This window comes from Cylas formicarius, unplaced genomic scaffold, assembly GCF_029955315.1.
Source record: "Cylas formicarius isolate icCylForm1 unplaced genomic scaffold, icCylForm1.1 PGA_scaffold_4__25_contigs__length_36172078, whole genome shotgun sequence".
Lineage (NCBI taxonomy): Eukaryota > Metazoa > Arthropoda > Insecta > Coleoptera > Brentidae > Cylas > Cylas formicarius.
Window position 1 is genome coordinate 34,115,884 of NW_026844334.1, and position 25,745 is coordinate 34,141,628.

Consider the following 25,745-nt stretch of genomic DNA (forward strand, 5'->3'; position numbering starts at 1 on the left):
ATATTAACTTAGAACCAAAACCTACTTTCATTTTAGAAGATCTAGAAGTAAAGTTTGTTCATAGATATAAGAAAGTGACTAACTGATACGAATTAAGGAAAGATCCGGACAAGCTGTAAGAATGAAATATGGCCGAACAGGTACTTTGCTTAGAATTTAATTATTTGGCGTTTTGTTAGGAAAGATACTAAACAATATTTATTTATTTATGTATTTACGTTTAAATCTAAAATAAAATTACAAATTATTTTTATTACCTACTTAAATTACTTAAAAAATTAATTAAAATTATTCACATAATATATCAGTATCACTATCACTATCATCGAACGGTCTAATTGTTATTTGTTCTATATTATTTGCAAATATGGATATATGATTGTTCTGCTCTTTCTATATGTTTAACAGAATTTGTCCAACTTTGTGGAGGGATGTTAAAAACTTCGATTTCTATAAGTTTGAAGACATTGGAGTTAACACGGGGAAAACATTGTTACGACGAATGGCAGATTTCAGTTGGTGCCAAACATGTTCAATGGCATTAAATATACAATGGTAAGGAGGAAGCCTTAAAACTGTATGTCCTAGATTATTTGCATAATTATCACAGACGTATTCCTTTTATAGGTTCAAGCTTTGTAGAATCTCAATTAATTGTTTTTTGGTATAATCTTCGTGAAAATACATGTCGTTATTATACATGCAGTTTTGGATTGCTGCTTTTGTGTCACATGAAGACTGTCAACTGTCTACTGTGATAACTTGCATTGTCCATTACAATTACGTTATTATTAGGTATGTTTGGAACTAGTTTGTTTTAAAACCAACTTTGAAATAAATCAGCGGTGTTGTCCATGGTAATCCAGAGAAGAATATTTAATATTCTTCGCAGACAGAGAAAGTTCATTTATAACCCAAACATCTTTAGAGCCAGCATGCAAAATAGTTATTCTTTTACCTCTTTTTGTTGGCGCGTTTGTTTTACACTTATCAGTTGAGTCAACCCAACCCTTTTCCCGGGGTATCATAAGTATCGAACCAGGTTTCATCCAAGTAAATAATTGGTCTTTGTTGTTCTCTGTAAATCCTAATTTTTTCTAGACATTCCAGTCACCATTTCCGAATTGTAAAAGATTCCATTAAAACTTGCCTTTTGTTAATTTTTTTAAATCTAAAACCCATGTGTTGAATACACTTCCATAAGGCAGTTCTGAGACATGTATCACCGGTTTCATCTTTTTGAAGCGTCCTAATTAAGATGTCTAATGTAGGCACGCTTTGTTCCTCGTATAACACAATATTCACAATTTTCCATACAGTTGATGTTGGAATTTTCGTCCATGTGGCCGTTTCTTCTAAAAATGTTTGCTTGCTGGCACCACGTTCAATGAGAGTGAAATAAATATTGTTTATAACTTCCTTAGTCTCAATAGAATAGTGTTTTCTACATTTGGGCGGGAGCATCTCCTGAGATACAATAGACTCGCACATATTTTGCATAATTCGCACACGATTCAACACAAGCTGTATTACACACGAAATAAGAATGATTACTAATAAATTTAAACTAAGTACCAAACCAAAGAATATTAAACACAGGTAGGTATAAATTTACTTTCAATTACGGACCACAAGTTTACCTGAATTTAAATTCCGAAACTATAGGTAATAATCTTGTTGCCTTGTATGTTAATGACCACCCTTGGATAATCCCATTCAAAAGCAATTGGTCACTTTTTTATATCTATGAACAGACCACAACTAAAAAGTAAAATAGTATATCTGGTAGTATACTCGTTTTTGAAATTGTAGTATAGGATTACACCATCTAATTTCTTATCCCCAAGAAACCCCTCATGCGATCTTCTTGTGCCTATACTAATTGTAAACGTAGATAAAAAAAAATTCTTTTATCGACCTGTATCTTCATAAGTATTGACTTTAGAACATTTGTATTGAAAAATCTAAATATTTTGGTACAAAGAATATGCTGATATTTTTTGGCTCATCCTAAATATTTAAAAAATTGAGATTATAGAACTCCAATCAATTTTCCATTTTCCATGTAATTCTACTAGGCCATCCGTTTATTTAAGCACAATTATAGTACAACAGAAGTATCGTTCGCATTATTCTCGGTACCGTCCAGCGCCTTAAATCCGGTTTTAAGCCAGTGAAAAGGTCCCCACATCACATGACCTACTGACATTGACTTGACTTGAAATGTTTTACCTTTGATACCTGGACCGGTTGAGAAGTGCGCGATTCCATGTGCGTAGTAAGAAACCCATTCAAATTTTTGCGTTAGAGAATGATAAGCGAAAATTTAATAAATGTGTATTTTTTACAACAAACAATTCTACCTTCAGAAAATTTTGTCGTGATAGGAATATTAGACTTTTAAAACGCCCCGACTAGTGAGCTAGTAAACATAAAATTCTCCTAAATAAATAGTATATTACGGAACAAGTGTGGTAAATGTCATTTGAATCACGAGTTTGTCTGGCACGAACGGAGCGAGTATTGAATGGACAAGTGACTTAAAAAGTATACCAAACGTGTTCCATACTATACTTTTTCTACGACCGTTAGTTTTTGGAAACGTTTTTGCAAAACAACAGGAATACATGCACGGACATGACCGTCAGAATTCACAAAATTCAAGCCGTGCGGTAAAATCTCCGAAAACATCGGTTTACATTTTTCTACTCCCTTCTGTGAAATACCTAATTAGATACCGATCTAGCATGCATTTTCGGAGATATTATGGCACGACTTAAATTTTGACGTTTGTCAGTTCTGTGTTGTGTTGTTTTGCGAAAATCTACCCAAAACTAACGGTCTTAGAAAAAGGATAGTATGCAATACGATTGACAAACATTTTAAGTCACGAGTTTATTAAATACTCGCTCCGCTCGTGCCAAATAAACTCGTGACTTAAAAAGGTTTCGAAACGTGTTGCATGCTATACTTTTCTAAGATCGTTTTCCACACTTGTTGCATAATATACTATACAATACAAAATTACAGTAAATAAATAGTTCAAGTTGTTTCAAGAATTGTTTTCCTTTTTTTTTATTTTATTTTATTTTATTGCGCATATATCCCGTGCTCAAAAACTCACGCTCCGGCTCTTGCTGAATTTACACAGTTATACATGTTTTAGTATCTTTTAAAGTAATGCTAGGGCTTGTATAGTCCTAGGAGTAGCCAAAAATATAGTACGAAAGTTAGGATTGAAGTTCTCTTCTAAATTTGAAAAGTGCAGCCTGACAATGAAAGTTTTTATTTCCTTTCGTATTGCTGACTTGCTGGGGAGCATAAATCTTCTTTTTTCTAAAATTTCGAGTTATCACTTTTTAATTTGCTGATGATGAACGGCAGTGTCGCGGCACAAAAACTGACAGCTAGTTTTTCTGATTCTACAGCACTTTTAATATCAGTCAAAGTTATACAAGTACACTAAAATCTCTATAAACAACGAGAAGAAACATTTTTACTTAAATGACTTAAATTGTGATTATAGTAACCACCTGGTATAGGGTCTCTATAGAATAGATATAGAAAGAGATAGATTTAGACAGAGCACTTTAAGGAGAAGTAGATAGTCATCAACAACACTAAATCGTTGGGATGTGACTGAGCAATATTTATAACCTTTTTGTTTTCTGTGAATTAAATTTTAAATGGGAGCCTTACATGGAGTAGTGGTAAGAAATTAACCTTAACAGCTCTTAGAAAATAAATATATAGCCGATAGAAAATTCGAAAGTAAACAATTATTCCCAGTTTAGAAAAAAAATTCAGTGGTTTGAAAATTATGTAGCTTTCTGTTGGAGTTATTCAACGAAAAGATTTGACTTTCTTCGAAGTTCAATGCCGTTTTATCTCACCAAACAAGTAAACAATTCTTATCCTAACGGGGGACATGTAAGTGGAAACCTGCAACACCATATAACAATCATTAACCACAAATAAAGATAGCGTTCTTAAAGCCGCACGTAACAATGTCATTATTTTCCCTAAACGCACATTAGTTAAGTTGTTAAGTGTTAACATGGACAATTTAGTGGTCTTCGTTTTATCGAAATACTTTTAACAAATTCCTAAATATCGACCATGTTTGGAGTAAGGTTAAACCACTGATGGAAAATTTTTAATAAAAAATTCTTGTATCTTAAATGTTGGAATATTCAATTTAGTTCATACCACATTACTATAAAACGAGAATTAAATTTACGGTCATGTCCTCAAAATATCTCGAACGTAAGACGGCTATAACGTATAAACATCGTACGAAAATAAAATACCGGATTTCTATGACTCACGCTTTTTGATGGTAGAAAGACGCAGGTAAATATTTTTTCGATGCACGAGAATCAGGCTTTGGGATAGCAGGTAATAAAACGCCATACGGCGTTATCTTATAAAATCCAAAGGGATCTTTCGTCTGATGTTCCGTTCGAGTATACTAACTTAAAAAATATCCTGTCAAATGCCAAATGGATTTGCTTTTCACATCCAGACTATTGTTTGCGTTTTTCGTAAGCTTAGTCCTACGTTAGTTATTATTCTGAAAAAAGTGTTACCTATTAATAACTACTGTTATTAATTGCTAAAACTAAGCATGATTCACCAAAAATAAATGAACATCCATGATGCAATGGTATTTCTACATAAGTTTAGGAAGAAAAGAAAGAAAAGAAAAAAAATCAAGAAAAATCACAGATCAGAATATTCTTTCCTCATTCTAACCTCATCTTCGATTAATTAGTAAAACGATAATAAATAAATGGTGCCCTTGTTTTGCATAGAATGGTAGTATGGAAACGAATGTGAAATATATAAGCATAGGCGTCCACTCAGTGCATGCATGCCTATCTGGAATATCAAAGTTGAAGTACAACAGAAGATCGGGATGACCTCACTAAAAATATACCCAAGTCTTCTTAGAGTTTTTGGTTACATTAAATTAGGCTTTATTACGCATCTAGGGCAACAGAAATAATGTAAAATTTTTTGTCGTTCGCAGTTTATGATGCAATGACCTATAATCTGAAGCATACACGATCTTTGTTCTCTGAGGAAACCTCGTTTATCGACATAGCCGGTTTGGAATTGTTCTACTTAGAAAAGATGAATTTTAGCTAGATCTTAAAATCTGAAATACGGAAAACTATTAATTATTCAAAAACTTTTTTCCTTATTTTCATAAAGCTTGACATTTTCACTTACCGCAATAATGGGCTTCTTTTAATGTAATTCAAAAAAGCGTTAATACCAGAAGTGTCACAGGGGGTATGATAGGAAAAATCGTTCTATGCCACTATTTTTTTTGTATGTCGAATATTTTTTTAAAGATTAGGCAATTAAAAATACGTAAACTGCTCGAAAAGAATAATGAAAACGATTTCTCTGTAGGTTCTTGGATATTAAAAATCCGACCGAAAATCTTTTTAATCTTTGTTAAAATGTGCATCATACTAAAACAAATAAAAATAAATAATATAAAACAAATTTCATGAATCGAGACCAAACATTTTATTTATTTTAGTGGAGATTAAATATTTTGTGCTTGGATTTTTAGTAATTTTTTTAAGTGACCTAGAAACCGTTTTTTTAAACGTTACTGAAAAACTGGGAAAGGCAAAAAAGTGTATTTTTAATAGCTCCACCTAAAAAACATATTAAACATACTGACAAACATTGCGATACAATTTATTCTTCAGTAAGTATCAATTAATGGGATTAGCACTTTCATTCTTTTGAGTTTACATTGTTTGATCTGCCCTAGCCCCACTACAGGTCGGAAGAATAAGTATTCTTTCCTTTCTTTTTTTTTGTTATTTTTAGAGTTTCTGTATTATATATATTGTGTCATATTTGTTTTGTGATTTTTTCAAGCGTAAGAAAATATTCATCGCATTTTTCAAAGTTTACTCACAATTATTACTTCAAATTAACATGCCAAGCTTAATCAACAGTTTTTTTAATAATTTATAAACAAAAACAAATTTTCAATATAAACTTTGACACCCTGTATCTCGAACACAAATCAAGTTTAGCTGAAAACGGATCTTCGACGTTTGACATTTTAGACCTGAATCACCTTGTTTCACTTTTTAGTTGTTCATCCTTTATAATGATTTTATAAGGCTCTGGCACTAACGAATAGAGCATAAACATCGAATTCACAAAGTGATAAAATCGTCAAAATTCACACAAAACTGCCATCACAAACAATGGATCAAATGAAAAAAAAAGTCAATTACAAGATCGAATACTTTGAAGTTTAACCCTCTATTTTTTATTTAATGTGGGATGTCATTCAGTTTTCTGTCTTTGAGCGAATAACACTTGCACGGAAAACAAAAGTTCTCTGTAAATCGGCAATTCATGCGTGCAATATTGAAAGAGATATTGCGGTGCGAAATTTGGTCATCCGTTGAAATTGGATTCTGTTCTTTCTCGGCATTAAGTAATCCATCTAAATTCAAGCAAAAAGGTCGGTACAGTTAGACTAAGGCGAGGTACCGTATACATCAGTCGGTCAGGAATATTAATCGGATGTAGCAGAATCAATTCACTTGTCACAAGAATTACTACGGTTTGAATTTGTTATTCGCTACGACTTTTTTATTGCTCGAACCACAATGTGGTGGTCTTTAATTTATCCATCCATCCATGCACTTCGACAGCATTTTTTCGATAATCCTCACCTTAAAATATGAGACACCTATATTATTTGTAAGTAGAATATTCAATGATATTTTGTGTATATTGTGGCTATAAGTTTTAATAAAAATTTTCATTGATTTATGAAGTTCAGAAGATTTATCTTCTCTCACACTATTCTCATGGAAGTGTTAAACAGATATGGGGTAAGACGGACCATGTTGGACGTCTTCAAAGCCTATCTTGCTGGTCGTACTCAATGTGTCAAGGTTGGAAATAATCTTAGTGACCTCAATGAAGTAAAAATATGCCTGCCACAAGATATTCGCCAATTCGATGAAGATTATAATTTTGTTATCTTTTACATATATTTATGAAAAAACCGTTGTATTACTTAGTTCCAGATCCATTTCAATTTGAAGTTTTTATGTGTCTATATTTTTAATATTACGCTTTGACTAATTTCACACACTCAACTTTAAATAAAATTGTTATATATGTTTCTCCTTATTTCTAATTCCTGTGTCTTTTAGGCTTTTGACTTCGGCAACACCTTTCCCTGGAAGTAAGGGTCCATTATTCATTCTGGATATTATTGTGTTTGTAGTGTAAAATACTGAACTTTATATTTTATCATAAAATTCAGGTCAGCATTTGCTTATATTGAAACGAGCATTGTGTCCAATTGATCCGAATTTCTGAAACAAATGAAACAACAAGTGCAATTTGTTTGTGCTGCCGGAAGAGTCTAAACAAGCGAGTGACTTTTATTAATCCTTGTGTCTTAAAATCAGATTTTCCACGCATTGTGTTTGATTTGTATCGTTAATTTAGTAACTTTCTGCTTACTAGGATTTTGTTGATTGATTTGTTGTTTGTTTCAGGCTCATGTTGATACGGATACCGGCGACCATATTGGTTGCCATAGTGACATTTCCAAGACTGATATTAGCCCAGGTAAATATTTTTGAATCACCGAATCCGAGGTGGAAGTTTCACAAAATATTTATTTACAAACTTCTGATTTCATTATACAGGATATACTGGATCTTGTTTGATATTATAACAATCTTGGATGCTCAGGTTAAAATAAGTATGTGCTTTAGTAAGGAATACGATATATAAATCTTAAGCTTTTTCAAAAAATGTTAATTTTGTAACCAATTTCAAAACAACCTCATTAGGTATGCAAGGGAACTACACAGTGACCCAGCGAATACCAGCGAAGCCACTTCCAGTGTTTGGTTTTAATTTTATTCTCGAATTTATACTTTTTATCAAGTTCAGAAAGTACTACGCGAGTTTGGGTCAATTCCCGATGTTTTGCTATTGTTATTTTTTATTTCTTATTATTGATTCTACAAAAAATAATCATCTCTCATCATCTATTAATGGTATTAAGTGATCGACGGTCCGATCGATCAAGTGGTGAAGATCCCAAATTTTCTGCTCTTTTTTACTACTTACTACTTTACTACTGGACTACTTTTTTCCAGTTCTTTAGTGTGACTTGCTCGATGACTTGTTCAAACCTAAACATTCAATATCGTGTTGTGTCTTGCTAGTTTTTTAGCAGATGTGGGCAACTTTAATGTGCATTCGCGGGCCGTATTGAAGAGTATTGTTTTAACAGATAGAACGATATCAGAAATGAAATACAACGACATTGTTATTTTGATACAATTTATTAAAATAAAAGAATTAAATAAAAAAAGTATGTACAACTTCATGATTAAATCGTAAAATTTGGAATTATTAGCAACTATGAACGTTAAATAGCGACACCGAAATCAACGAGGCACTTGAATTTGAATTTGGGAAACTAATTCGTCCATGTTTGGACTAATCCCACTGACACAACAACGTAAAAAAAATCCAAATGACCAATATTCGATGTTTTCCGTTCGCATTTATAAGTTCTGTCAAACGTATTCTGTTCTGTCTTTTGTATGTTTTTCAAATATCTAAGTTTCTTCGAAAAATGTTCCGCATATTGACGATAAACAATATTTTCATGGGCAGAGAGCAGAGTGAAATGATAACTGTTACCAGACAGCATCTATGCCTTCCACAAGTGTATTTTGTTTTGAAATGCTTTCAAATGACCGTGCAAATTATTTACTAACTGTCCTTGTTTTTCAAGTTTCAAATTTAAATGATTCAGATGGTCTGTAAGGTCGACCAGAAATCCTAAGTCACATTTCCATTTTGGATCGCTCAATTCTGATTGTGGTTTACCTTTTATTTGCATAAAATCCGCCATCTCATTTCTAAGCTCGTAAAACGGTTTCAACATTTTCACTTTTCTCAGCTGTCTGCAATCTGACTTTACAATAATATGTTGCGTCGTCATATTCGGTTGATATTTCACCCAAAAACTGGCAATGGTTAAGCCTTTCAAATCGAATAAAATCCATCGTTTTTACTACCACATTCATAACATTCTTGAGTCGAATGGACCTAGAACACAAGTTCTGTTGCTACATAATGCAATCAAGGATTATAATCTTTGTGCACATTTAATTCAGTTGCCTTTCCATTCAACATTCCGATGAAACTTTAAGTGGAAGACACACCATCTGTGCATACTAAAACTAATTTTGACCATGGCAAGTCAAAACTTGTGCATATCTTTTGCACTTCATTAGAAATATTCTCTCCTGTAGTCGTTCCTTTTACTGACTGTAAAGCCAGCAATTCCTCAGTAACAGAGAACTCTTTAACGACACCTTGAATAAAAATAGCCAATTGAGCCATCTCGTTCTCAGTGATGCCGGTGAACGCTTTTAGCTGCCATTATATTCCACAACGGATTTCAAAAAAATATTTTTACGTAATTTTGCTATATGTAATAGGTCCTTCTTTAATAAATCATCTCCAAATTCAATATTTTTGATTAACCAGTCTATAATTTCTTTTCTTTTTCTTTTTTCTCAAAGATGAAGTTGAAGTCCTGTCTGTGCATCGTGAATGATAGTTTGTGTAAAACTACTACTGAATCATCCGGAAAATATTTTATCTTTTCATTAAAATAGTCTTCAAAAATATCATAATTCATATCCTCTTGGTAATTACGTAAGCCTAATATACATTAAAAGGTAACAGCAGTTTATAGTTTATATGGCAGTTATAACACAATTCCAATCTGAAACAGGAAGTGTAAAATATAATTTACTAAATTTATGTGACTATAACTAAATTCGTTTAAATAAAGAGCCACATTAATATTATAACTACCTACAGCTAATTCCAGGCGTTTTCACAAAATTAAGCAAATTATGAGTTGTTTATCCCATCTCACCTAGGTCTCTAATTTAGCCTGGTTTTGCTATAAAGTGTACTTATTAGGTGGCGTGCGAATTTAGACATTTTATGTGGCTCAATACCAGTTAAATTGCTCACGTTATATTTAGAGGTGGGTATTGCTTCTCGTTCAAGCGATCATCGCCTGCTTTGTTTTAAATTTTGACCACCAAGGTGTTTATGCCTCCCGTCGGTGATCGTAGGTAACAGTGATTCGAATATTTAATGTGATGACATGATTGTGAACTGTAAGAATGTTCATAGTACAATCAGCCCACCTAAAAAACAAGTTATAACAAAATAACAACTCTTCATACTAGGATAGGATATCAAATCTCATTGTAGTTCGACTATCAATTTTCTAATTCTATGGTAGCTTTTTAAGTGTAACTTTGTATTAGAGGTGACAGCATCGGCTGTTGGCGTCATCTCTGCTCTTTTCCTCGCTAGGAGCTTGGCTTTTTCGTTACCTTCCAGGCTACTATGCACTCTATATAGAGACTTTTCTACAGTTAGTATATCTCTTTTGGGTTCATATCCCAATTCTTGGCTAAGTGCCTTGGGCATGTCGAATATGATTTTTCCACTTTCCTGAATGTCCTCTCAATAGAACAGTTAAAGTTCAGTGATTATCTAGAGTAGCACCCAAATATTTTGCATCTGTTGAGAACTTCAACTTGGTTGACAATAGAGTCAATATAACTAACACTCCTTTTATTTAGGTTTTGTCTACCTACGATATGCATAAACATTTTCTTTTGTACATAGAATTACTTATACATGGTGTTTCACAGGGAACTAAAAAACTAAACTAAAAAAAATGAGTGTTGACATATTCATTAACGCTATTTTAGCAGCCTATTGTTGCTAATGCTGGACAACCAAAAGTTTCCAGTAACAGTTTAGCCGAATTTCAAACGTTTTTTTTTAATGTCCACTTATTTTATTAAATATGCTAATGAAAAATACAGATGTTTACATGGTGATCTAAATTAAGTGTTTATCATTCTCAACTTTGTTATGAGTAGAGATACAAATTCGATTAAATTAGCAAACTACTAGCATACTAGCATTTCTTCCACTGATTACCAGAAAAAACAATTGAATATGGAGTTTAGGAAAAAATGAAGAAAATGTACCCTTGGTAAATGAAACACCCTGTATAATTTTCACTCTAACGTTCGTAAATCACCAACAGAACAAAAATGGTGAGTTCAAATATCACCACGTTCCTCTTTTAGACTAAATGGCTATTTATTTGAGAGTAAGAAAGATGGAAATAAGACAATAAAAAAATAAAATAAAAACATAATTAATTCATGTTCAACTAATAAAGTTTTTTTAAGAGGTGTTCAAAAACCGACCTCGTACTTTAATACATTTTTGAGTACGCTTTTCCATTTAGCGAATTGCTTTTAGTACTGTTCTTTCATATATCTGGTTTATTTTTTCTCTTATTGCAGTCTTTAACAAATTGTTGGTGTCTTTGCTTGGAAAATTTCGTCCTTTGTGTCCGATTAAATTGGATTTTCACACATCTTGAGAAAAAACCGCCGCAAAAAATATTTTTAGTAGTGCTTCATAAGTTCATGTATTATCAGCTTTAGACAGGCCTCTATATCTCTCGTAGCTATATGCTGAGGACAAATTATATTAGGACAGTAATATGATTTATATTATGATATGCTGTAAATAACGGTAAATATTTTATGAGTGGATGCTCTAGTACGTATTTATGATAGTAAGAACAAAAGACTAAAAACATTAACAATTCAATCGCTGAAAGTTCAGTATTAACTGTAATTTTTGTTGCAGAATTCAAATTCAAATAGTCTATTCACCTGTCCAAATGGTAAGTATTTTTTTATTGTATCATTTAGGTATTCTGATTAATTAGTTGATTAGGTTTTGATCAGTAACGTTTGAGACAATAATTGCTAGCTTACAGTACAGAATTAAAGTTTACAAGTGGAACTCAAACGCAGCGTACTGAATATCATAGGCCATCAAAGCTGCGTATAAAACCGATGCGCTTCTATAGAAATACTTTCTATTTGTGCGGACTAAGAGCGTGTTTTGTGTGAATAAAGTATTCTTTTAGGTCGTAGAAATTTATAATACTTGCAGCCATTAGGATTACCTATTTTAAAACAAGTATTATAGGAAGCTATAGAACGCCGTATTACTATTTGATGAAAATATTATCCTACAAGAATTATTATAAAACAATACTTTAGTAAAGTTAAATTCAAAAATTTTCAAAACTTAGATTGAAATTTAAAATGTTAAATAAAATGATTTTTTAAAATGAAATGCTACACCACCTACCTAACTGTGACCGACAAAAAACAATTAACATTATAAAAAAAACAATCATAACGTACATAAAATACAGAGACAATTTAGTTCGTCAACCCAAATACTTGTAACATAGTTATAACATTAATTTTATTTCTTGTATAATAGAAATGTTGTCAATCATATTTTTAAAATATTTTACGCCGGTTTTTTGAAGTCACGATGCCACAACTGGAACTCTTATTTTTTTGCCTGCTTTCATAAAAATTAGAAGAGCTGAATTCACAGACTTCATTTATATGATTTATGTTAACTAACTTGCAGCAATTACAAAATTATATTGGTTATAAACACTCATTTGGGCGTAAAAATAATTTATCCGATATATGCCTTAAAAGAGCTGCCACAAAAGGGAAAATAATTATAATGGTTCTAATAACTTCGGCAAAACTTACATAAAGCTCCGTAATATGCAGCGCCCCATTAAATTGTGAAAATTTTACATTTAAAATCAGAAATATCTCAAATATCCTAATTCTTTTTATATGACAAATATAACATGAAATTATGATGTTCGAATATGATTGAAACAAAAATTTTCTTGTAAATAAACGCACCTACAAACATGTCTATAATTATTCACTTCTTTTCATAGAGTAAAGAATAAAGCAGTGTTCAAAATACACAAAATATTTACCATAATTATAATTTTTTATAGTCTGAGTTCTTTCTACTTTTAAACTTAATCTTAGCAATATGCGATATGCAAAATATGAAACATATGACAAATATACCGACGGAAACCAAAAATTGTCTTGTAATACAAACGTACCTAAAAACATGTCTATAATTATTAATTTCTTTTCATAGACATTCATTCATGTTCACGTAATCCTTAGAGGAGAATTTTTAGGAGTGCCATAACTGAGTCACTGCTGCTAACAACAAGATATTTAGTAACAATGCCTACGAATATACTTTCACAATCAATATTACCATAAAAACAGACGGGATCGTATAATTTTTTAATGTGGGTCTTGGAGATTTTGTGTTCATTGTTCCTCCATTTTCTAGAAGAAAATAACTATAATCGCATTTTGTAGTTTGCCTAAACAATTTTTGGCTTCCTTATTCATGTTCACTATGAACCGGGTGTCCCAGTAGGCGCAGCGAGGTACGGTACTAGTGAAATAGACGGTCCTAAGAAATCGAAAAAAAAAAAATAGGTAAATCCAGGATCCGTAATTGTTCCCTTGAACTTTAAAACTCGGGTTGTAAAAAAATGCTTAATGTTCACCATAGTTACAGTGAGCACTGTCTTAAAGCTGGGAAAAATTAAACTATCTCCGCAAGGAAAGTGGTAAGTAATGTGCGTATCTCCAAAAAGGTTTAACGAATTTCAATAAACTTTTTAAAAAATAATTTTCAGAGAAGACAATATCTTCGATTAAATATTCATACAAAACTTACCAACTCACCTTAATATTTTTATCCTAAACTCAAATATGAATAAAAGAGCTTGGCGTTAAAAAAATACAATTTTCAAATCTTCTGCATTCCTCCTGCGTGAGTTGTTTATTAATCGAATATATACAATACACAATACAATACAATACAATATACTCTGGAAGTTCATTTAATTTAATTTATTATTTAAAATCCAAATGAAATTCTGGTCATCATCTTTAACTTTTTTTTTTAATCTTTTCGTTTGCACAAAATTACGCAGTTTAATTACCATTTAAACACTAGTATTACTAATATCCGGAAGATCTCGGGAAACAATTTTCATTGTTTTCTTCAATATATATTCTACATTCTCTTGTGTTAGGACAATTATTGGACAGCGTTTTTGATAATTGACTACCACTCCACGTTCAAGGTTACTAACAATTCGTGAAAAAATATGTTGCAGGATACAACAACCTATATTCTCTTAGGGCTAATGGTCAACTCCTAATATTTCTTATTCAGTCAAGATCTAAACGCTCCTGACCACTGTAACAATTATATTAGTTCTTTTTATTCCATGGATGTCGTGTGAAAATAAGATCCCGCAATAGCATTTTTACTATAACTTAAATTGAAACCATGTTTACGGGAGGCAGAAAACGTTTTGTAATTGGTAATACATTCTATTTACTTGTATTACTTGTTGATTCTCTAGTTTCAAAATTAATCTTCGTGAATTTAAGTAATTAATGAAAAAACAAACTTAGCATAGGATATTACATAGGTTTAGTTAGACTTAAAATAAAATATACGAGTTATAAATATATTTTTTTAATACGAAAACCATTTTTTGAAGGTCATGCTTACCCCCTGTATAATATATTTTCACCATAGATGGGTCAAAGTATTAAATATTAACAATTTCAATGCATTCATAATAAAAATCCCAAAATTTAGTTTTCAAGTGTATGAAATACACTACTCAAAATTTCGTTTACTGTGTAATAACAAAAAGTACTCAAAATCAGGCGAATAACGATTACCGTTTGGATCGCCAACCTTCGGCAGATGAGAGCGTAATAAGATTCGCTATTGTAAACAAATTGCTGTTCCGATAAATAAATCCGACAACATTGCTATCTACGACAATGCGGTAGGAATATTTCATTATTACCCAAGCATTCACATTTTTGTACCGGTTCCGTACGCTCAGCAGGAATTTACAAAAATGTCAGGGCCGCGTCATCAACCACTGAGGCAAACTATCAAATCACCGCCGAGAAACCTGCCAAGGTGTTGCCAATGTTACAAAAAACACGCTCCTCGATCTAGAAGTGCAAAACATAGTTACACAAAGATGCAGTCGACATGAATTCTGTCATCAAAATAAATCCGGTAATGGTTTAGCTAATGTTACGAAATTCTGTTGAAACTATATTAAAGTTTTACAATAGTTATTACTGCCTGATCAAAAAATAAAAAGTTTATGTTGAAGTCGTCTTTAATCCATTCGTAAACTAACACTGCACTGTTCTTTTCTAGGATGGGAGCTTCGAGGTCTGTATTGTTATAAATTCTTTAACATCAGGCATTCTTGGGAGAAAGCAGCAGAGTTATGCAGAAGGTAAGAAATTATTCTAGGCTAATACGAAATACGTACACACGGTAACGATATAGCGTAAAATGTTTACAATATTTACAATATTTTGAAAAAAAGTCAACAAAACTATGCATTTTTTTAATGACTATATCATTGTACTAATTCATGTTATTGGAAAAAATACATGTATTATTATTATTATTATTATTATTATTATTAATTCTAAATTAAATCTATTAATTCCTACGGGGCTTTTATAAGGTCTTGACAACGTAAACGCAAAATTGAATCTACTTTGTGGTCTTCAATTAATACACTTGTTTTTATACTTGGGTTTTAAAATATACGGGGAATGTTCAAATAGTAAGGCGACGATTAAGTTTGATCAAAAAGTATTTATTTATTTATCAAAATTATACTTGTCCCCCTCAAAGTAACCCCCCCCCCCCACTTGTGCCAACATTTTTTCCAATGCTCGAAGTACTTTCTCGTATAGCCTTGAGTTCTTCGAGTGATTTTTTCTTTATCTCCTTCTTCCTTTCATGGGTTTTGGCAACAGGAAAAAGTCGCAGGGGGCCATTTCCTGTGAATATGGTGGCTGAGGCATGATAGTGGTTTTGTTTTTTCCCAAAAAGTTAAATACAAACAACGATGCCAAATTCATGATTTTGTTTCCCATAATTCCGAACGTTGTCTTCGTATTACTTCTCGCAAACGGCGCATAATTTCAAAGTAAAACTCTTTATTGATCGTATGATCTTTTGGTAAGAAGTCTTGATGTAATACGCCAAGATAATCAAAGAAATCAGTAAGCAAAACCTTGATATTTGACGTGCTTTTTTCGGTCTTGGCGATTCTGAGTTCTTTTATTGGGACGACCGGGCTTTGGTTTCGACATCATAACCATATAGCCGTGATCCATCACAAGTTGTTTGTTCAAAATTAAGCAGTTTCGGAACAAATTTCCTGTACCCATTTCATGCCCAAAACTTGGGTCTTCAGTCACTTCTCAAATAGTGATTCGACGATCTTTCTACACCATTTGCGTCACTTCTTCAACGCTTCGATGTCTTCTCCGCCGTCTTGGAACAGCTTGTACCACCAAATAGATCCACCGTATGCCGTTGTCAACATTTCAAGTGTTTTGCAGCACTGTGTTTCATATGTACACCAAATTGTATGCAAATTCTTTGCTCGATTTTTGTTGACAGCAGAAAATCGCCGAGCACGCAAAACACATCTAACGCTTCTGTCTCACAAAAAAAAGTAAACTTGCAAACTGGCTGAAACTGTGAACACATGGTAGCGATATGTGTACCAACATGACAAAAAAAATATCGAAGATCGGATGTACTTAGCCCGCCCAATTTCGAAAGTCGCCTTTATTTGTGAACACGCCTCATATATATAAAATACAATTTATACAAATACTCAAACAACTATAAATATCACTATTACAAAAGTTGAAGATAAATATTATATTATATGACAGGTTTGACAAATGCCATTTTAGGTTAGTTTTCGTTAGATGAATTTTAAGAAAACACTTTATTAGTATTATTATTATTAGTATTCAGTCTAATCCATCTAACTAGTTTGATTCCTTTTTCTTTAAATTAGAGTGTACCAAAAAAAAATGTTAGGTTGGGAAAACGTAAGAAAAAATGAAATTTTACATTTTTTTTAAAATAACCTTTTTAATATTTTTTATAAAAAATGTCAGATTTGAAAAAGAACATTGAAAATCAATTTATTTATTATTTTTTAACAAAAACTATGCTATTGTCCAAAATTTTCCAAATCGCATTAACACAAATTGTTACCATTGGATGCGAACTTAGCAGTTACTATCACATTTTTGTGAAATACCCTGCATAATTGAAACTTGTAATAAATATGTAGATAAATTTTACTTTAGTTGCTTTTGCATTTTGCTACATTGTTAGTATCACCCTATATATAAAAAGCTTATAAAAACATAAAATAATTACAAAATCATAATTCAACAACAATTTACCAAATTAATGACAACAAAATTAAAATCATTTTAGGAGGAGGGAGACAATTTAAAATGAAAATTGAAAGTAAAATATAAAAAAATAAAATCAATATCGTTATTTTATGAATCGTAAAAATTAAGTAATTAGGACTTCCAAAGCAATCGCTTTTTAGCCAACCGTCAATAACAACATCGTATACAGGGTGTTTCAAAACAAATGCGAGAAACTTAAGAGAACGATTCCTTGTTTAGAATAAAAGATATAAAGGTTGGATCAAAAGTCAACCATTAGTCAATATTTTCGATTTATTTTTAAAAAGGAAAATAAATAGAACAATAAAATATTGCAGAAGTATTATTATTATATAAAAACTCTATCTGAAAAGTTTTTTATATTTTTAAAACGCATGTAGGGGATTGGAATTAGACAGTCCAACTTAATTGTTTAACCTAATTTAAAGAAAAATTTACTCAATGACAAAAAAATTGTTTCGATAGACGTATTCATTAGAAAACTTTTTGTAACCTGAAATTTTTTCATTAAGCTCACAGTTTCCAAGTAAAATAAAAACGTAAAGCATTGTATGCCAAAAAGAAAATTGTTTTATAAGAATTATATAGTTGGTTGGTGTCACAATTAGACTTTAACAATAATATTTTAATTAACATTCCTGAAACAATAGATCAAAGCACAACACAACAAATTTAGTTATTTATTTAATATTATTAATTTATTAATAAACGTCTAATGTTTCTCTAAAGGTAGCGTTTGGAACTCCATTGTCTAAAAACGTTTTTAATACGTTTCGGCTAGTAGGATGTTAGGTAGCGAGGAAGCAACGTCATCGGTTGGGGACCATTGACCTTTTGTAATATATGGAATATACAAGACTGGACAAAGACTGGGTACAGCTAGAACATTTCCTGGATCAGATTAATGGCGTCACTCGGCCAAAAAAATGCGCAATGGAGAAAGATAAAAATGGAGCCATGCCATCTCGTGACCCAGACCTTGATATCTAAACACGTCATCCAACCACTCAGTAACAACCAAATGAGGAATAATCCAATCACTGTATGCAGCAACCAAACTCTACTTAACGACGAAGTTGAACGAATTAAAGAAAATCTAACGCAAAACGGGGACTCATTGAAGACGTCATCACTAAGTGTCAATACCAAGTTGCACATAAATCAGAGTCCAGCCACAACCAACTAATGACCGTTCCAAAAAGGAATTTTTTAAAAAAGATCAAAAGAATTGCACAAAAATACAACGTCAAAACCGCCTTCTGTTGTGGACAAATTACAAAAAGTTTAATAACGAAAACAAAACCACGAGGAATATCACAGACAACAAAAACTGTATATACGAAGTGCCTGCGAGTATGAAAAATCTTACGTAAGCGAAACGAAGCGACCACTAGATGTAAAATGGCAGAACACAAGACGTGGACAAACTTTGAGAGAACTTCGCAGAATCAAATGGACCGATGCCAGAATTCTACAAAAGGAAACTCACTGGACGAAGAGAAAATTCATAGAAGCTGCCTTCTAGGGGTAAATTCGACCGTACCGCTCAGTTTTAAATTAACGGCTAGTGCTACATTCTTGCCGAAACGTCGTCTTAAAAATCTCCAGATACTATAGTCCTATTAAGTAGTTTTCATACCTACGATTTAGCTGAAATGTGCTGGGGCCCCATCTTGCATAGACAGAGCTACATTTTTAGCAAAGGACATAATTATTCATGTAGAAACCGAGCATAGGACTCACCAGTTAATCTTAAACGTAGAAAGGCTAATGTGCTAATCAAATGTCAATGGCAAACTGATATTGATCTGCAATCTGTTACTGAATTCACAGTTTTGAATTGAGTCCCTTGAAAAACTACCTTCGTCACAAAAAAAAATAAACAAATAAGAATTTGTCCGTATTTATTTGTTTTTATTCGGTAAAACCATGGGTAAAAAGTCAGCCTCGATTCGATCTCTTTTTTATGGTGCTTGTCTCCGGTTGCGCTTGAATAATATTTAGCACAAGAATTTCAATCCGCCTGTTCGAACTCCGCAGTGTCAAAACTCTTGTTTTAGATACTTATGTAGCATTTGATGTTAAACACGTAGTGATGATAAACTCTACGATAAAGGTACACTCCTATATAAACACGACAAGCTTAAGTTTGCATGAACCTACATAGAATTCAAATTTGCCATTTGTGTAATTTGTGTAATTTGTGTAATTTACCATTATTCTGTAATACTATTTACAAATTTTTGAAATCCTTCTGCGTGGGTTGTTGATAAGTCGAACTTGGTGGCGTTTCGCCAATAATCCTATTGTCTCCTTCTCCCTCTCCTTTATTAACTAAAACTGGCTCGCATTCTATTCCGTAAATACTTATATAGTATTTGAGAGGCACAGCTAAAGGAAGAACATGACCATTGCCCAGAATGATTTCCCTATTGGTTAAAGATCATGACGAGAGATTTCTATGGATGCTCAGAAGAATTGATTGCAGTCTGAAGGCGCTTTCATATTATTCTAGCCCAGCCCGATTTTATTTGATTGACATTGGTTTTCTGGTAAAATATCTAGCTTCTATATTAAAATCTTTTACCGGGAAAACTGATAGTTTGGTACTTCATTTCTTTCATTTCATTGAACAATAGTAAACATTCACATAGACGTAGAGTCCCTTTTTACTGAAGGCCTATTCCTGAAGCTCTGAACATTATTTCAGATATATTAAAATCCTCCAATGTGGAATCAAAAGTTCTCATCTTAACCCTAATTGAAAAATGCTTGCCTAGAATATATTTGACTTATAACAGTCAAATTTATGGTTGTCCATTATCGCCAGTCAATGCAATTATAATGAAAGATTGGAGAAGAAAACTCTTGACCCCTTCTATGTAAACCGAAGATTATGGAAGCGCTACGTTGATGTTATTTTCAATATTTGGTCCTCATGGCCCAAAAATTCGTCCGAGATTTTCTTAGCCATTAACATATTATACACCCTAACGAACGTTTATTATATTTATCATTGAATTAGAAATTAATAATAATTTCTCATTCTTAGATATTGTTATTAATTGAAAATCAGACTAACATTGTGATATTTTGTTTACAGAAAACCTACTCCCAAAAATCTACAGTTATCAACGCTTTTACTTACGGAGCAGTAAAACAATCTTGATCCAAGTCACTATAGGCAGGATCAGAACACCTTACACCCGATCTTCTCTCGAATAAACTCCGCATTAGAGATATTAAGCAATCTATCACATAATACACTTCACCACCTTCCAATGAAAATAAGAACGAAAGCAACCCCACACCTGCCACTTTCTTACATTCAACGCATCACTGACCACATATCAAATGTTCTTAAGAAATATAACGTTAAAACCAGTTTTACCAATTATCCAAAAATCTCACAACATCTCCGTCAAAAACAAAATTCCATTTCAGATGCCAGGAGTACACAATACCATTATAAACAATAAATCGATTCGTCAGCAAGTTCGACAAAGGAGGAATCCATAAAATTTATCAATAGTCAAATAAAGCAATAATAAGAAACACAGAGGTTATACATTGCTTTTAATAGATTTTTTTTTCTCGAATACTGTTGGCATTATGAAAAAATTGCAGGAGACAAAAGTTTATAAATATTACATAAAATAAATTTTCCTTAAAATGAGTAAAACAGTAGTAGTCAAATTAAATTCCCTACACTCAATTCAAAAGGCTTAAAAAAATGCAGGAAGTGTATTTTTGTAAAAGTACTACTTTCGTCATGTTTTGTTGTCCTATTTTCGTTTTTCAAATAAAAACAAAACGGTTGGCTTGACTCTTTAAACAAAGAATCACCGCCTACGATTTTGAAGCACCCTGTAGTTTTCTTGTCTTTCTGAGTTCGAGATAACCTTCCATTACTATTAATAGAAAGGTCTTCTGGAAAAAAAAAATTATTGGCTTCTAGGCATATTCATAGTGTTAAGACAGGTCAATTGACCACTTCTTAATCGACTGATCAATTGATTACTTTTAATTAACTAGGTAAAAAAGTATTTAAGTAATATCTTATAATCTATCGCTATTTAATAATAATATGTATTTTATAATAAATTATTATGCGTTTGTGATGCCAAACTTACCTATAACTCTCTTCACGGAATATCCCCAATACGAGACTTGGCGATTCGGGGAATTCCAGTAATAATATCGACCCCATTAGGTTCTCAACGGTGACCTAATGCACAATATAAGTAAATATAAATAAATACAAAAAAAATGTTGTTTTGAGCATTTTTCATTAATTGAAGCGAATGCAAACAATAAATCAATTAAAATTTTAAAAATGTCAATTTGTTGTTATTAAATAAAAGTTTTTAAGTTATTTGCAGATTGGCGTCTAAGGTGTAACCTTTGATTGGGCTAACCAATTTTGACAAATGCTATTGTTAAATTAAACGAACTTTAATAGTGAGATCTTTAATTTGGATTTTTTGGAGTATTCACTCAACCTAATGATTCAAAATTATTTTCGGCTTTCACCATAATTTTTTGTAATGTTGTAATGCTGACATCGTAAAAATATCGCGCTGGGAAGACCCACTGATTACAATATAACGAAAAATTTTCAAATTTATGTTAGTTGCTATATTACATCGACGTTCCCGGTGACGTGATGCGAAGTGTACATATAAAAGTTAACTTTCATTTATTCACCTTCCAAAATAAATAAGAAATGAAAAATCTGGGGATTTATTTATTGCCCCATTAATAAATAATTTAATTATTGCTATTTTAAAACTGACGCTGAGGTATTTTTTATCAAGAGGTTTAAAAAAATGATATTCTTTATATATATTTAATTTTTAATATTTTATTAATATAATATAATTAATAATAAAATGAAAAATGAAAATTATTTGCCAATCTATATGAAATGTAAATTTTTTAGATAAACCTTTCCTTTCTGTACAAAATTTGCAGCATAAATTGTAAATATGAATTAGGTGCCTACCAAAACTACCTAAAAAAGAAATCTTAAACTACCGAAGCAAATATTTGAAGTACCTTGCTTTACGAGTGACGTTTTCTCCGTTTGGCAGTAGAAACTGTTCGAACAGGCCTCCGGCTATACAAGCACAGCAACATTCTTACACCTGTGCGCTCGTTCAGATGGGAGACCTACATTTTAAAGTTGCCGGCGAAGTAAAGATAGTCAATCATTGTCTGAATATTAGGTAACGCGAGATTTTTATCTGGTAAATTAATATTTGCCGAACGAGAGTAGACAACATGCAATGCAATGCAATATGTCGACTGACGAGATTTTGCCGCCCTGAAAAATGATTAGTTGGTACGATATGAGAATAACAAAAGGCGAGAACTTTACTTTGCCAAATCCAGTATTCCAGTGTCCAGTTTTACTTTCGAATCGAACGGTAGGTCCTATGAGATCGCCGTCGGTACAGAAATGATCACCGCCAAAAAAAATTTTTTTTGTGTGTGTTTGTCCGTTCTCCGTTCTCCGGAAAAAGGGTCCCCCTTTTATTGAAAATTGGTTATAACTGAAATACTATGATTTAGATGTCACCTTCTTTTACATTGCGATATAGCCCGCATAGACAGCTAAAACTTTTGTATTTAAGGTTTTCACCTATTGTACGGGGTGTTCCCGATATTCCGTGCAAAATGAGAAATGTGTTAATTATCCTAAATTTAAACAGTGGAAATTGGGTGCAATCAAATTTAACCCAGTATTTTTTTAATTTTTTTGAAATTTTTTCTTGTAATTTTGGCTTCTAGAAATATATGTTGTCCTCCATAACCGATCGGCAAAATTCTTTAACCAACAAGCGCGGAAAATCCACTGCAATAACATTTATTTCAGGCATTTTTTCGATTATATACAAGGTTTTCAAATTAAAGGCAAAAATCTAAAAGACCTAGAAAATTGTTCTTTTATAGAGTAAATTATTAACCGCAAATCAAAAATTGTAAAAAATCTGGCTAGTCGGTTTAAACAGTGTCATAGGCCGCACAAGAGCTACAATTTTTGTATCACATACGCTGCTCGAGATATATGAAAAAATTCATTTTAAAATCGCTATTTCGGGGGCTCAGTCAAGAGGGTAAATTCTTGGACCAGGAAACGTGGAAGATCCAGGTCTATAACTTCGATTTGCGGATTTTTTTCAATTATGTACAGGGTGTGTCAATTATGGGTAAAAAATCGAGCAGACCCTGAAAATTTCCATTTATATAATTATTATTATAATTGGAAATCATTATTACTTGTACAATTTTTTATATTTATCAAAGTTTGTCGTAACTTTGAAATTCGGCGATAAGTAAAAGAGACTTTATACAGGGTGTACACAATATAAAAGTTCCATAGTGCTCCGTAGGAGCACGATAGAAAGACAATGCGTCCCTTTAAGACAAGATATCGCGAAGCTCCATCCAACGAACTTGCCCTGCCCAGCCAGATTTTTCGAAAGCAATCTTGTTAGTAAAGAGGGATGCGGTTTTCACGACACTGTGTTACTTTTTTGAAAAACAAAAGATGCCGCGCAATTTATGAGAAAAATAAAAAGTGGGTTGGTTTTTTTCGAAGAATTACCCAAACTTATATTTTTTAATGGGCAACTCTATAAATTTTTGGAAAAAACATTAGTCAAGAGCATCTCAAAAATATATAAAACTAAATTTTTAAAATTTTTAGCTTTATATTTAAGTTTTGAAAAAAATATTCTTTTTTGTTTGTTTCATTTTTGAAAAAAAAATACAGTGTGTCCATGGATAGCGATCTCAAAAAAAGTGAATAGAAGCTTTAAGCCAAAGGTGCGGATACACTAGAATCTGGAGATGAAGAAAGATGGTTAAAGTTATGTTTATGGATAGTTTCATAGATTTATTTTTTTTACCTATTCATCTACATTTTTTGCAAATGGACAGTCATTGGGCTTACGACAATCCTAATTACAAACTAGGTTACCGTTACGAAAACATTTAGGAAAATTTTGTCTTACATATTTTAGAGTACGTAATACTATGTTTTAGTGACAAGACGGCTGCCCTGCTCATTGCACAGCATTGATCAAACAATGGTTAAATGGTCTTTTTGGCGGAATGTGGACATCTTTTTTATGGTGTGCCTTAAAACAAAACGTTTACTCATGTAATCTTGCACATAATAGGAAAATATTAAAAAGCGCCTAGAAGAGGCAATCCACGAACTGAATATTGCAATTGTTATTTGGATATTTTAATTTTGTCTGTATACTAATTTAAAGGCAACTTTTATAATTTCCATATTTTCCTAATTTTTTAACACCCCGTAAATCTGATTTAACATGTTTCATTGTGCATTCATTTTCTCAACAAACCCAACTTTTTAGAAAGGATGATATTTTTGGTCGTAAAATGAATAAAATAGATTTTGTGAACTTGGGCAACCCATTCGCGGACACACTGTATAATTTCATAATTCCATTATTAAAAAATAAATTAATATCCCGAACCCCACATAATCGTAATATTCGATTCCACCCTTCAAAAATGGTTTTCGTTCCAAGCTCAAAATTTATAACAATATTCCTAACAACTTTAAACCACTTCTCCTTCTTTTATCCATCTTGTTTCCTTGAATTGTATAGACTAACTTAGGCTTAATATGTTAATAATAATTTAATAGTCCTTTGACAAAGACTTACTTTAAGCATTGTTTATTGATTTATCTCAATAAACTCGATTATTATTATTATGCCCAATTTTTATTGTATCAAAATTAAATTTTTTGATAAGCTATTTTGAAGCAAGTTTGAGTGTTATTATCGAGATAAAAATCAAGGTAAACACAATTTCAAAACAGGTATTGGTTAACGATCTTTATGTACCATTAGCTAATACCTTCAGAAATTCTCTGCATTATTCAGGTCATTATTAATTTGTGGTTTGTGCATAAGTCGCAACTATATGAAAGGAAAGCGAAATAACTATTAAGAATATCTGTTGTATCCATGCACTTCTACGCTTGCTTTTCGATCCCCTAGCATTATTCAGGACATGGGAATGAAATACTTTTGGGAGGCAATTCAAAAATTAACGCTAAATGGAGAAGAATTTATAGAATTATTTGACTTATCCTGAAATTCCCATTAAGGTAACGCACGTGCCACTTGTTTCAGGTACGGGAGTGACTTAATGGCAGTTGAATCTTACGCTGAAAATAATTTAACAGCGACGATCGCTATTTCTTCAGTATCTATCGACAGGAGAACTGCTAATAATTACTGGCTAGGATTGGCTTCTTTAGACGACCTAAGGACCAATACCTTGGAATCGGCTGCAGGAACACTGGTGTCCCAGTATTCGGGTAAGCGCAACTAAATTACT

At 32.2% G+C, this 25,745-nt stretch overlaps 1 protein-coding gene across 2 annotated transcripts in view; it reads left to right on the forward strand.

Annotated features, from left to right (window-relative positions):
• Window positions 1–25,745, forward strand: part of LOC132701561 (sushi, von Willebrand factor type A, EGF and pentraxin domain-containing protein 1) — a 106,744-nt gene that overhangs the window by 27,154 nt on the left and 53,845 nt on the right. For both annotated transcript variants that reach the window (XM_060669604.1, XM_060669605.1), the window contains exons 2-5: window positions 7,560–7,632; window positions 11,794–11,830; window positions 15,271–15,352; window positions 25,538–25,725. In XM_060669604.1, the coding sequence (XP_060525587.1) occupies window positions 7,564–7,632; window positions 11,794–11,830; window positions 15,271–15,352; window positions 25,538–25,725 (376 nt within the window). In that variant the 5' untranslated portion in view covers window positions 7,560–7,563. The remainder of the gene's footprint in view (window positions 1–7,559; window positions 7,633–11,793; window positions 11,831–15,270; window positions 15,353–25,537; window positions 25,726–25,745) is intronic.